This window comes from Megalobrama amblycephala, linkage group LG15, assembly GCF_018812025.1.
Source record: "Megalobrama amblycephala isolate DHTTF-2021 linkage group LG15, ASM1881202v1, whole genome shotgun sequence".
NCBI classification, from domain to species: domain Eukaryota; kingdom Metazoa; phylum Chordata; class Actinopteri; order Cypriniformes; family Xenocyprididae; genus Megalobrama; species Megalobrama amblycephala.
The window spans coordinates 32458044-32471208 of record NC_063058.1 but is presented as its reverse complement, the minus strand read 5'-3'; the positions used below and the strand labels follow the sequence as shown (position 1 = coordinate 32471208).

At 32.1% G+C, this 13165-nt stretch overlaps 2 protein-coding genes across 9 annotated transcripts in view; one reads left to right on the top strand and one right to left on the bottom strand.

Moving 5' to 3' along the window:
* myo9ab (myosin IXAb) overlaps nt 1-1809 on the top strand; it is a 109386-nt gene extending 107577 nt beyond the window's left edge. For all 8 annotated transcript variants that reach the window (XM_048159082.1, XM_048159083.1, XM_048159081.1 and 5 more), the window contains one exon: nt 597-1809. In XM_048159082.1, coding sequence (XP_048015039.1) covers nt 597-1117 — 521 coding nt within the window. In that variant the 3' untranslated portion in view covers nt 1118-1809. The remainder of the gene's footprint in view (nt 1-596) is intronic.
* Nucleotides 1810-3639: 1830 nt separating this feature from the next.
* On the bottom strand, nt 3640-7506 carry rsl24d1 (ribosomal L24 domain containing 1). The gene is made up of 6 exons (XM_048159112.1): nt 7340-7506; nt 5880-5993; nt 5699-5771; nt 5553-5616; nt 4606-4691; nt 3640-4010 (listed from the first exon to the last, which is right to left on the bottom strand). Exons 1-6 carry the CDS (start codon nt 7418-7420, stop codon nt 3943-3945), a joined length of 486 nt encoding a protein of 161 aa, XP_048015069.1. The 5' UTR covers nt 7421-7506; the 3' UTR covers nt 3640-3942.
* Nucleotides 7507-13165: the final 5659 nt, after the last annotated feature.

Sequence of the window (13165 nt, the reverse complement as noted above, 5' to 3'; positions counted from 1 at the left end):
ATTTTACAATATACTGTATACTATTTACTTTTTACTGTAAACTTTCCACTTATATTTAACCAACCAATTAATTTTCTTCAGGCATTATGTGGTGGCATTTTTATATATTTTATACACTTTTTTTTTATTTATCAAAATGCCATCCCATAATGCCTAAAAAAATGTAATTGGTTAACTATAAGTGTAAACATATTATATTTAAAAACACAATGCATGTAATTCTACAGTAAAATATTGTAAAATAAAAAATATATATTTTACAGTATTTTACTGTAGAATTACATGCATTAAGTTTTTAAATATAATATTTTCCACTTATTTAAACAACCAATTAGTTTCTTTAGGCATTATGGGATGGCATTTTAATATATATATACTTTTTTTTTTTTTTTTTTTTTTTTTTCAAAATACCATCCCATAATGTCTAAAGAAGTGTAGTTGGTTAACTATAAGTGAAAAATAATAGCACAATGCATGTAATTCTACAATAAAATACTGTAAAAATATTTATTTAATAAGTATAAAATGCCATCCCATAATGCCTGAAACTTTTTTTTTTTTTTAAATATTAAAACATCCTTTTCCCCTCTTCTCAGACACGTCTGCATGTGATATCGTGCAGCTGTCGGCCATCAGCGGGGACCGGACGTTTAACGCGTACCTCCTGCCCCGCTGCAGTATGACGGACGGCGCGTCTCGAGTCACGGGTCTGACCGTCGACGGTCAATCTCTGCTCTTCAACCGGCGTCCCGTGCGCACCGTCCCTCACAGACGCGCTCTGACCGACTTCATCTCCTTCCTCAAGACCTTCAACAGACCCTTTCTGGTAGGACACAACAGCAAACGCTTCGACTGGCCCATCCTGACGCGCGTCCTGGAGGATTTCTGCCTGCTGGAGGAGTTTGAGAGCGCGGTGTCGGGATGTGTGGACACGCTGGGACTGAGCAGAGAGATGTTTCAGCTGCAGAAATACTCACAGCCCTTCCTCGTCCAGCACTTCCTGCGAGAGTCGTACGGCGCTCACGACGCCACCGAGGACGTGAGGACACTGCAGGATCTCTACTGCGTCTGGAAGCCCAGCGAAGATCTCGTGAGGAAGCACAAAATAAGCCTGTGATGCCACAGATACTCGAGGAAAGCGTTTTTAAAGGAATGATCTAGTTGCACTAAATGTAAAGATTCAATAATATAAACGGTGCCTTTTTATCTTTTTATAATGAAAACGTTACATATTTTGGCTGATCATCTGATGCAAGCAGCCATCCATAACTTATGGTTTCATATCATTTTCATCATCTCATATTTCTAATTGTGTATTATTGAATTTGCAACAATAACTGCAGTATGTCCAGCTTTCTTATTTTCCACTGAAAGTATATAAAGTGTTTCATAGGAATGTTTACATTATTTTATGTTCATTGACTAAATCATCTGTAAATTATGGCACAATATTTAAAAAAAATTGTATTTGTGTTAAGCTTTTTTTTTTACATTTCGGTTTTAAAAAATTGCATTTGTTTCCTTAAGTTTTGTGTTTCGGTTTTATTTTTTTATTTTGGATCTAATATCAGGTTCTGGGTTTTGGGATCCAGTTTCACTTCCCTTTCTTTATCTCAGGTGTCAGAATGAATATAACTCTCAGAACTTCATTTCAACATTGTCACATATTGACGTTTATTTAGTGACTGGAACCATTAAATATGAGCCATTATATGAAGCTGCTAAATTTGCTTTTACCTGGGTTTAACTGTTAAACTGTAAAATTATTACCGTTGGTCTCACTTCATTAAACTTCATATTTATGACTCATGTTTTCTCTCCATATCTAATTTTTCTGTCAGTGGTTATGAACACACACACACACACACACACACACACACACACAATGGTCATTCTACAGAATTGGTTTAAAGTCAGAGTTGGAAACGTCTTGAAAATTTTTTAATTTTCCACAAATTTTGTATGTTTACAAACTGTATATTATCCAAGGTACTCATTTCTAGTAATTGTACAGTTAATTCTCATATTGTATTTTCAGAAATTTTTGGAATTTCTTTCCTCTCCCCAAATTTGTCACTACCGAAACACAATAATAAATAATTTAATAAGAAGTTACATTGATCTATTTTGTTTACATCTGCCTTGTAAATATATTTTTTTGCTATTTTTTTTTTTTTTAAAGTTCACACGTAAATAAACAATAACAATTTTATCAATATTTCAAGTGTAATTTATGAGATTTGTTGTATTTTGAATTTGTAAAAGTCATAAAGTTTATCAAACTGATTTCAAAGTGAAGGATTCATTAGTTTGAATACATTGAACCAAACACTATAATAACATCTTAGTCTTTATTTTTGACAAATCATCCCATGTTTTGGTCATGACTGCACATTTCCGGTAGTGACAGTAATGTGTTGGTAGTGACCACATCACATGACACAATTTAACTCGCATACTAAAACACTAATGATTTGCATAACTGTACTGACATTTTATTTCCCCCAAATAAACAATATGTTCCCTTTTGTTACTACCAAAACAATGATGTCACTACTGAAACAGTCATGTGGTGAAGTTTCGGTAATGACAATTTTAGATACTTTTGAGTCGCTCAGAGATGTTAATCAGCACATGGTTATCTATCACAGTTCTGAACAGTTGTACACACATCGAATAACCTCCAAAAAACGATGTCACCACCGAAACGTCACCATGTTTCGGTAGTGACAATTTTCGATACTTTTAAACCTAGCTCAGAGATGAAAATCAGCACGTTATCTAGCACTGTTTTACACATAAAAACTACATTTCATGGAATAACACCCAAAAAAGTTTGCTTAATTGCAGAAAAAGGTGTTTGTTAGTGACGTTCCTTAAAGTTGCACACAGATTTTCAGATTTTTGAACTCATTTAACTCAGAATGATGATCTATCTGCTGTGAAAGAGAGGCTGTGAGAGGAGGAACACAGGAATATTTCCTGATCAAACATGGAGAAGTGTGTTAAAATCAGTCTGACAATGGACTAAAACAAACTGTTTTGGTAGTGACACGGAAATGCACGGAAAAAAATCACAAGTTGAATCTAGGGGTTATGGTTTGGGACAGCCACCAATAAATGTTGATTTCATATATCAAGCTTACTGATATTTTATATATTATTGTGGGATTCAATAGATACTAGAAGGATCTTAGTAAACACCTCAAATTTGAATAACTAAATGTTGATTATTTTATTATGTTCTTTTTAAATGTTTTTGGTTGTGGGACAGTAGTTTACATCAGTTCTGTAGAATGGCCCATATATATCTATATAGTCTTCATAATTCACATTCATTTAAAGAAACCAAACAATTAGACATTTTTATATGATTATGAATATTGTGAAACAAATGCATTTTTAAGTAAATGTAATTATATTTCATAAGCGTATTATTTTACATTACTTTTCTTAATTTATTTACTTTCAAGAAAGAAACCTTTGAGCTTTTATAGTCCGGGTACTGAATATACAGTATACACTTTTTTTGTATCACAATGTTTTACGCCTAATTAAGTTGACAAAATTATGTATATTTTTCAGCTGACAACTATGCATATACAAACATGTAAATTAAATGTTACACTTTCAAACAGATCAAAACCGTATTTGAAGATTTTTATTGGAATTAAGATTTTGCACAAATTCCACCGAGTTCAAGTGTTGATGATCAGATGTATGGACAGTTATAACACACGACACTTGATGTCCAAAATAATCTTTAGCCACGAGAGTAACAAGAAGGATTTTTGCAGAAGGAACATGCAAATAAGTCCTGTCGACTCCGCCTGGATTCTGATGAATATTCATGTTTATGTAGATCAGGAGTGATGACGCCACTAATTCTCAATATTTCAAAGCAGAAATATTCTGAAAGTCCAAATGCAAAGTTTCTTCGCTTCACTCATCCATTTCCACGTCTTCTGCCAGTTTTTGGACCATCTTGTCCTCCAGCTGCTTGGCTTGACCTGAATAGAGACGTCAGATGTGAGAACACTGTTTTCTGGGATACAGACGTCACATTGTGTGGCACGATTATTAATTGCTAAAAGATGGCTATCTCGATTTAAACACCCATGTGATCTTATTCCTAAATGAGTGATTCAACTCAGTCTATTAAACCTTTGACAAGTACAATTCTGATCCAGAGAGAGTCGTCGTCATGTATATATATATGAAACAACAACACACAGTATCATTATTTCTGTGTTACAATCATTCAAAATATCACAGAAGTACTGGGATAAAAGTTTATAGTTTTGGATATAAACACTGATGCCTACAATAGTGTTAATGACATTGTTACACCAGTAGGTGGCGACAAGTGACTGTTAAAAATGTGTCATTGAATCATTCATTCAAGCGATTCACTTAGAAGCGCTGATTCATCCAGCAATGACAAGTCTTTACGAGTGAGTCATTGAATCATTCAAGCCACCTTTTCATTCAAATGTAACATTTTTAAATAGACAGCCATTTTGAAGAGACATGTTATTTTGTTTAGTCTATTCAGAATCATTTGATTTGGTTCTCGGTTTATCCAGAATCGGGAGCGTCCATTACCTGCGTGTGGCGCTTTGATGAGGTGAATGTTTTTCTTGACTTCGCTGATATCTGCTGCCTTCTCCAGCTCTTTGCCTTTCTTCAACCTGCACAAATATGGAAATGATCATGGAAATTATGCAAATTTCAACCACATGGAGGAATCAAATTACTGACTGAACACTTCACAAACTCAAAACTAAAACAATCCTTACATTTCTGAGCTCAGAAACACAAACACATGACCCTTTCATGTCAAGTAAGCTTCATTTCTATAGCAGTTTATGCAACACAGATTGTTTCAAAGCAGCTTCACAGAAATAAACAGGAAGATGACAGAATCAATGATGCAAACCATCAAATATGAAAAAGCTGCTCTTAAAACAGTTTCCATTCAACATTGCTCAATTTAACTTGTGTGAAAATTTTAAATATGGCAAAAATATTTGCGAATAAAGCAGCGATTTCATCCCATGTGTTCAAGAAAACTAAATCATCACTGGCATAAATTATCATTAATAAAAATGAAAGAGGCTCTTTATTTCCTCCATCATAAATGAGTTCATCTCAGACCATCAGACAAAACATCATAAACACAGTCATGTGATCTTTGACTCAGGCATTTCAGAACCACCAATGCTGTGATGTGATTGGTCCGCTGGTTAGTCCAGTTATCCAATCACAGCCTCTGCTGAGGCAGTCACCTGAGGTTTGTGTTGTGTATTGAGAAATTAATTCGGTAAATGTGTTTCCACCATAATTTATGCATTTATGTGATAAAGAAATTGTCTGCCTCAATTGCACAATATTTAAAATTTATGCACATTTCATTCCAGTAGTTATGTTTATGCAATATCCCAAAATGTCCATAAAAATAAGTGGATGGAGACATAGCTAGTGTCATTATTTCAACTAATATTACACACAAAAAAAAGGCAAATACAGATGTAAAAATATGTTCAACTCACCTGTTGAAGATAAACCGCGCCTGACGTTTGTTTTTGATGGCCTCGACCTTCTTCATCGCCTCCACTGTTCAACACAAACACATGGTTCAGATTGAGAGCTGATCATTTTAACTTCATTACCGCCACATTGCTGCTCTCAGACTCACCCGTCTTGCTCCAGAGCTCTCTGTTGTATTTGACAGGAACATTTCTGCGCTTCTCGAACTCCAGTGAGTTATCCTGTCAGACACAATAATCACCATCATTTATATGATTTCAAGAACTGAAACAGAATTAACTGTGAAATAAGACCAAAAAATAAGTCCAAAAAAGAGTCGGGTCTCTCACCACCGTCAGCTCTTTGCCCGCGGACTTCCTGAACGCTTTGGTCCACCTGGTCTTTCTTGGGTTTCTCTTCCTCTTGAAGTTTCTGTGGCATTTGGACCTGCAGAACCTGAACATCTTCAAAGCCACAAACACACATCTGTCAAGATTCACACTGAGAGTACCATCGTATCGCCAAAATATTGTCTTTTTTTTCCCTTTTTTGGACATGATAGCATGGTGGCAAAATATTAAAATTATATTTTAAAAAATATTAGTTCATTATAGAAGATTTAAAATTAAATAAATCTACAATGTTCCACAGGAATAATACAAATTATTATTTTAATTATTTGTTATATAAAAATTATATTATACAATATAAAAATGTTTATAAAAGTACATTTTTTAGTAAAAGTAAAAATAAAAGCATTATTTTATTATATAAATTACTAATAAATTATGTATTATATAAAATTATATTATACATTATAAAAACATTTATAATAATAAAAGTCTACAATTTAATACAATACTTTATTATATAAAATACATTTAATTATATTTTACGTTATAAAAACATTAAAATATAAATATAAAAGTGTATAAAAGTAAATATAAAAGGATATTTTATTATATAAATTACTATAATAAATTATGTATTATATAAAATTATATTATACATTATAAAAACATTTATAATAATAAAAATCTAAAATTTAACACAAGTAAAAATAAATACTTTATTATATAATATATTAAATTATATCAAATTAGATTTTACATTATAAAAACATTTATAAAAATATAAATATAAAATTGTATAAAAGTAAAAAAGCTTGTTTTATTATATAAATTACTAAAATAAATGATGCGTTATATAAAATTATATTATACATTATAAAAACATTTATAATAATAAAAATCTAACATTTAACACAAGTAATACTTATAAAATATTTTAAACAATATCAAATTATATTTTATGTTATAAAAGCATTTATAAAAATATAAAATTGTATAAAAGTAAAAATAAAAGCATATTTGATTACAAATGAATAAATTATGTATTATATTAAATTACATTACACATTAAAAAACATTTATTGTATAAACTATTATTATACATTCTAAAAACATTTATAAGATATACAATTTTATGAAAATAAAAGAATATTTTACAATATAAATTACATAACATTGCTATCTATTATTTAAAATTATATTATAAATGATATGAAACACGGTTTTACCATGTTTTCTCCTTTATATGCATTACGGTTTTACCATGTATTCTGAACACTTCCGACTGTAAATACCACATACATGAATAAAGGAGCTCATTTAAAAACGCTTATATGTCATTCGTTAATAATAATCAATGTTAGACACTTGGTTTAAACGCCCATCAGTGTCGGTCTGATATAAACACGATCACACACGACAAGGAATAATCCTGATAATGGCGTCGATCAAGTCTTTACCTTACAGTCGTTCCGCACAAACATCATTCCGTGTCCCGGATAAACCGGAGCCGAGCAGAAATAACACTTCTCAATACGCATTTTGATCAATTATTATGATTTAACTCGCACATGTGTCGCGGAGCTGCGAACACAGGCGGAAAAGAGAACGCGTCTTTCCGCTTCCGCAGCATGACGTCATCGCGCAGGCCCTCCGCGTTTACTGCCACCGTGAGGCCCGGAGTGTCATTACCTCACATTCACAGTCATTGCATTTACACCTTTTGACCAACAGGGGTCACCAGCGTGTGGCGTTTCGAAAGTTTCTAAAGGCTTCCAATCACTACTCTTCCGTACTTTGAGTTTAACCCTTTCATGTATTATGACAACCAGGAATTTTTCTTATGTGTTTTTATTTCTCTTAGGCAAAGAGATTTTCAGATGTCCACTAGTTAACAAACCAAAGATATATAAAATTATGTGAAAACCATAAAATATATACAAATAATATAATACAGCTTCAATTATTGCAAACGCAATTGAGTTTGTTTCCATTCAACTAACAGACAGAGAAGAACTTCAAGATGAACTTCGTGTGTCTTTGATATCAGAACATGGGGATGTGATTCTGTCAAAGATCTGGTGGAGGTTCAACTCTGTGGAAACCAACTCAGACTGTGTAGAAAACGCTTAATTCTGATTATGTTCAAAATGGGCAAATTTAGCTCAGACTGAAATCTACTTGATCTATTAATGTTTCAGACAAAACTAGCGATCAGGTGTTTTCAAATCTCATCTGAAATGAGCAGTGTTGGGGGTAATAATGCATTACAAGTAGCATGCATTACATCAGATTACTTTTTTGCTGTAACAATTAATGTAAAACGTGCTTTACGTAATCAGATTACTTTTATGATGTAACGAGTAAAGTAATGCATTACAAGTAACATGCATTATGTAATCAGATCACTTTTTGATGTAACAAATAAAGTAATGCATTACAAGCACATGCATTACATATTCAGATTACTTTTCTGATGTAACAAGTAACGCATTTCAAGTTACATGCATTTCATAATCAGATTACTTTTATGATGTAACGAGTAATGCATTACAAGTAACGTGCATTACATAATCAGATTACTTTTCTGATGTAACGAATAAAGTTACACATTACAAGTAACACATTACATAATCATATTACTTTTCTGATGTAACGAGTAATGCATTACAAGTAACGTGCATTAAATTATCAGATTACTTTTCTGATGTAACAAGTAACGCATTACAAGTACCGTGCATTTCATAATCATATTACTTTTCTGATGTAACGAGTAAAGTTACACATGACAAGTAATGTGCATTACGTAATCAGATTACTTTTATGATGTAACGAGTAATGCATTACAAGTAACGTGCGTTACAAATTCAGATTACTTTTAAGATGTAACGAGTAACGCATTACAAGTAACACATTACATAATCAGATTACTTTTATGATGTAACAAGTAACGCATTACAAGTAACGTGCATTTCATAATCAGATTACTTTTATGATGAAACAAGTACGATTACAAGTAACGTGCATTACATGATCAGATTATTTTATGATGATTACATAATCAAGTAACGCATTACAAGTAACGTGCATTTCATAATCAGATTACTTTTATGATGAAACAAACTAACTGTAAAGAAAATTAATGAGCCAAACAGTTATTTTTGAGAAATATTTTATTATAATGTGCATTGTTCTTTTCATCGTACTTTTCTGATGTAACGAATAATGCATTACAAGTAACACATTACATAATCAGATTACTTTTATGATGTAACAAGTAACGCATTACAAGTAACGTGCATTTCATAATCAGATTACTTTTATGATGAAACAAGTAACGCATTACAAGTAACGTGCATTACATAATCAGATTACTTTTATGATGAAACAAGTAACGCATTACAAGTAACGTGCATTTCATAATCAGATTACTTTTATGATGAAACAAGTAACGCATTACAAGTAATGTGCATTTCATAAACAGATTACTTTTCTGATGTAACGAGTAACACATTACAAGTAACGTGCATTTCATAATCAGATTACTTTTCTGATGTAACGAGTAAAGTTACACATTACAAATACCGTGCATTACGTAATCAGATTACTTTTATGATGTAACGAGTAACGCATTACAAGTAATGTGCATTTCATAATCAGATTACTTTTCTAATGTAACGAGTAAAGTTACACATTACAAGCACATGCATTACATAATCAGATTACTTTTCTGATGTAACAAACTAACTGTAAAGAAAATTAATGAGCCAACAGTTATTTTTGAGAAATATTTTATTATAGTGTGCATTGTTCTTTTCATCGTACTTTTCTGATGTAACGAATAATGCATTACAAGTAACACATTACATAATCAGATTACTTTTATGATGTAACAAGTAACGCATTACAAGTAACGTGCATTTCATAATCAGATTACTTTTATGATGTAACAAGTAACGCATTACAAGTAATGTGCATTACGTAATCAGATTACTTTTATGATGTAACGAGTAACGCATTACAAGTAACGTGCATTACATAAACAGATTACTTTTCTGATGTAATGAGTAACGCATTACAAGTAATGTGCATTACGTAATCAGATTACTTTTATGATGTAACGAGTAACGCATTACAAGTAATGTGCATTTCATAATCAGATTACTTTTCTAATGTAACGAGTAAAGTTACACATTACAAGCACATGCATTACATAATCAGATTACTTTTCTGATGTAACAAACTAACTGTAAAGAAAATTAATGAGCCAACAGTTATTTTTGAGAAATATTTTATTATAATGTGCATTGTTCTTTTCATCGTACTTTTCTGATGTAACGAATAATGCATTACAAGTAACACATTACATAATCAGATTACTTTTATGATGTAACAAGTAACGCATTACAAGTAACGTGCATTTCATAATCAGATTACTTTTATGATGTAACAAGTAACGCATTACAATGTGCATTACGTAATCAGATTACTTTTCTGATGTAATGAGTAACGCATTACAAATAACGTGCATTTCATAATAAGATTACTTTTCTGATGTAATGAGTAAAGTTACACATTACAAATACCGTGCATTACGTAATCAAATTACTTTCTGATGTAACGAGAAAAGCATTACAAGTAGCATACATTACATAATCAGATTACTTTTCTGATGTAACAAACTAACTATAAAGAAAATTAATGAGCCAAACAGTTATTTTTGAGAAATATTTTATTATAATGTGCATTGTTCTGACCACTTTTTGGCATGTAATGAAATCAAACTGGTACAACATGCGGGGCTTAAATAATAATACAAATTGTAATAAACCAACAGGCAAATAATGATAACAAGAAACAGAAACTAAAGTCCATTCAAGTTCCTGACAGATGTTTGAATTAACAGTATAAAACACATTTCTTTGGCTGTTCAGGGACATTCAATGAGCAAAACTGTTCTAAGTGTAAAACATAAACACATATACACATATGACAAGTTCAAAATCACTCATAAGAATATTTAAAAACACTAATGGAAAAATACAGAGTATAATTAAGCATTTACACCCCTAATTCAAAGTTGTTATGATTCATTTTTACATTCAGGAGTAAATTCACATTGTTTGAGATTGGTTGGACATGTTCAATACGTTTAAAACCGGTTTTCTGAAAGTTTACAGATGTGTGATCGTAGCGTTCGTAGTCAAAACAGGATGCAACTTTACAAAAGCAAAAGTCTAGTCTACACAGGGGCGACCGTATCAATCTTTGGTATAGATTTTATTTGCTTTCTGAAATGATGATTTTGTGTCACCTCAATCTAAAGGGTTGTTCCAAAACTATGATTATATTTTTCCCATGTCACGTTATAAAATATTGTTCGCATAACAGTAATGTAGTTCAGCCACACTTCATACAAACACTCAAAATCACACAATCACAATCATACTCGATGTTGAAATCAAAAGTTCAACCCAGTGAAAGAAGCAAACAACTCTTTGGATTCTAGCGTCTGTCACACCCGCGTCACTACGACCTAAAATGGAAGCCAAAGAAAAATACCGCGCTCACCCACAATCCGCGCGCTAGAACTAGTATGAAAATGAACGTAAAGCTGAAATGCGTTTCTTTTGGCACTTTCAAATATACAGAAATATATAGTATCTATCTTTGGAGGTAACAGCATCATTTCACACCTCTGTATAATTTTTCATTTCACTCTTTGGATCAGACATCTTTCATATATTGCAAACGATCCTCCCATCATAAGGCCGTCGACGTCTTATAAAGCTTTCAGAGTTTGGTGACCGACATCACCGGCACACCGACTTTTTTTTTGGTTATTTTTTTACTTGTTCACCACAGAAATCTTAGGAAAACGTACAAAAACAAACCTGAAAAATTCAACTCGTCCCTTAAACCAACAAAAAATGCATCTGATGATTACAAATGCACCACAAAATGACTAATATAACTTGGTTGCTTACCGTAAATGAAAAATCTGAGGGACAGATTGAATGCGTTTTCTGTTGTAATCAAATGCCATCAATACGGTTCCATTTGAATAAACCCAGAATATTTCTTTAACTCTTTCCCCGCCATTGATAGAATTTTCCATCATTTATGAGACAACGCTTTCCTGCTTTTTTTGGATTTCAGTGTTTTCACTGTTATATGGTAGGGGGCGCTATTATATGGAAGCTTGTTTCCTCCACTAAATAAAAAATAAAGGTAATTGTGGCTTTTTATCTCACAATTCTGACTTTAAAACACGCAATTCTGACTTCTTTTCTCAGAATCATGAGATATAAAGTCACAATTGCGAGTTATAAAGTCCGATTCTGAGGGGGAAAAAGACTTTTCTCACGCAATTCCGACTTTGTAACTTGCAATTCTGACTTCATAAATCAAAATTTTGACATTATAACTCACAATTTTGACTTTATAACATCACGCAATTCCGAATTTATTATATCATGCAATTCCGACTTTATAAACTTGCAATTCTGACTTTATAACTTGCAATTCTGACTATATTATATCATACAATTCCAACTTTATAACTTGCAATTCCGATTTTATAACTTGCAATTCCGACTTTATTATATCATGCAATTCCAACTTTATAATTCACAATTCTGACTTTATAACTCACAATTGTGACTTTATATCATGCAGTTGTGAGAGTAAAAGTCAGAATTGTGGGATAAAAAGTCGCAGTTACCTTTTTTATTTTTTATTCAGTGGAGGAAACAAGCTTTTAATACTATTATGCATCTTTTGAAAGTTGTGGTTTAAAACGGAGAAAAAAGGAGCAGAAACAAGCAATAAAAGCATTGATTATGTATGTTTTAGTCTTTGAAAAACTTGATTTTCTCAGCTTTTTTAAAAACGTTTTTATAAACATTCAAGTGTTGATTAAAAAATATGCATGAAGCTATAAAACAGCGGCTCTGTTCTTTCTTCTGATATATTTGAGATATATATCTTTTGGCTTGCAAAGTTTTAAAAACACTGGCGGGGAAAGAGTTAAGTAGCAAGAGCTAAATTATAAGAGCAACCAAAATGAATAACAAATGAATCCTCCATAACGAAAACTGCGCAAAATCACAGCGAACTCAACGAACAACATGCTTAAAACCTTAAAATAATGGATCTCGTTCGGCAACCGTAAAACGTTCATACGCTACTCGACAATAAACAGGAGGTAGTAAAACATAAGAATGATGAACTGAATTAAATAAACTGAGGTAAGCGGTTCACTGATCCGGATCGATCCGCATCTG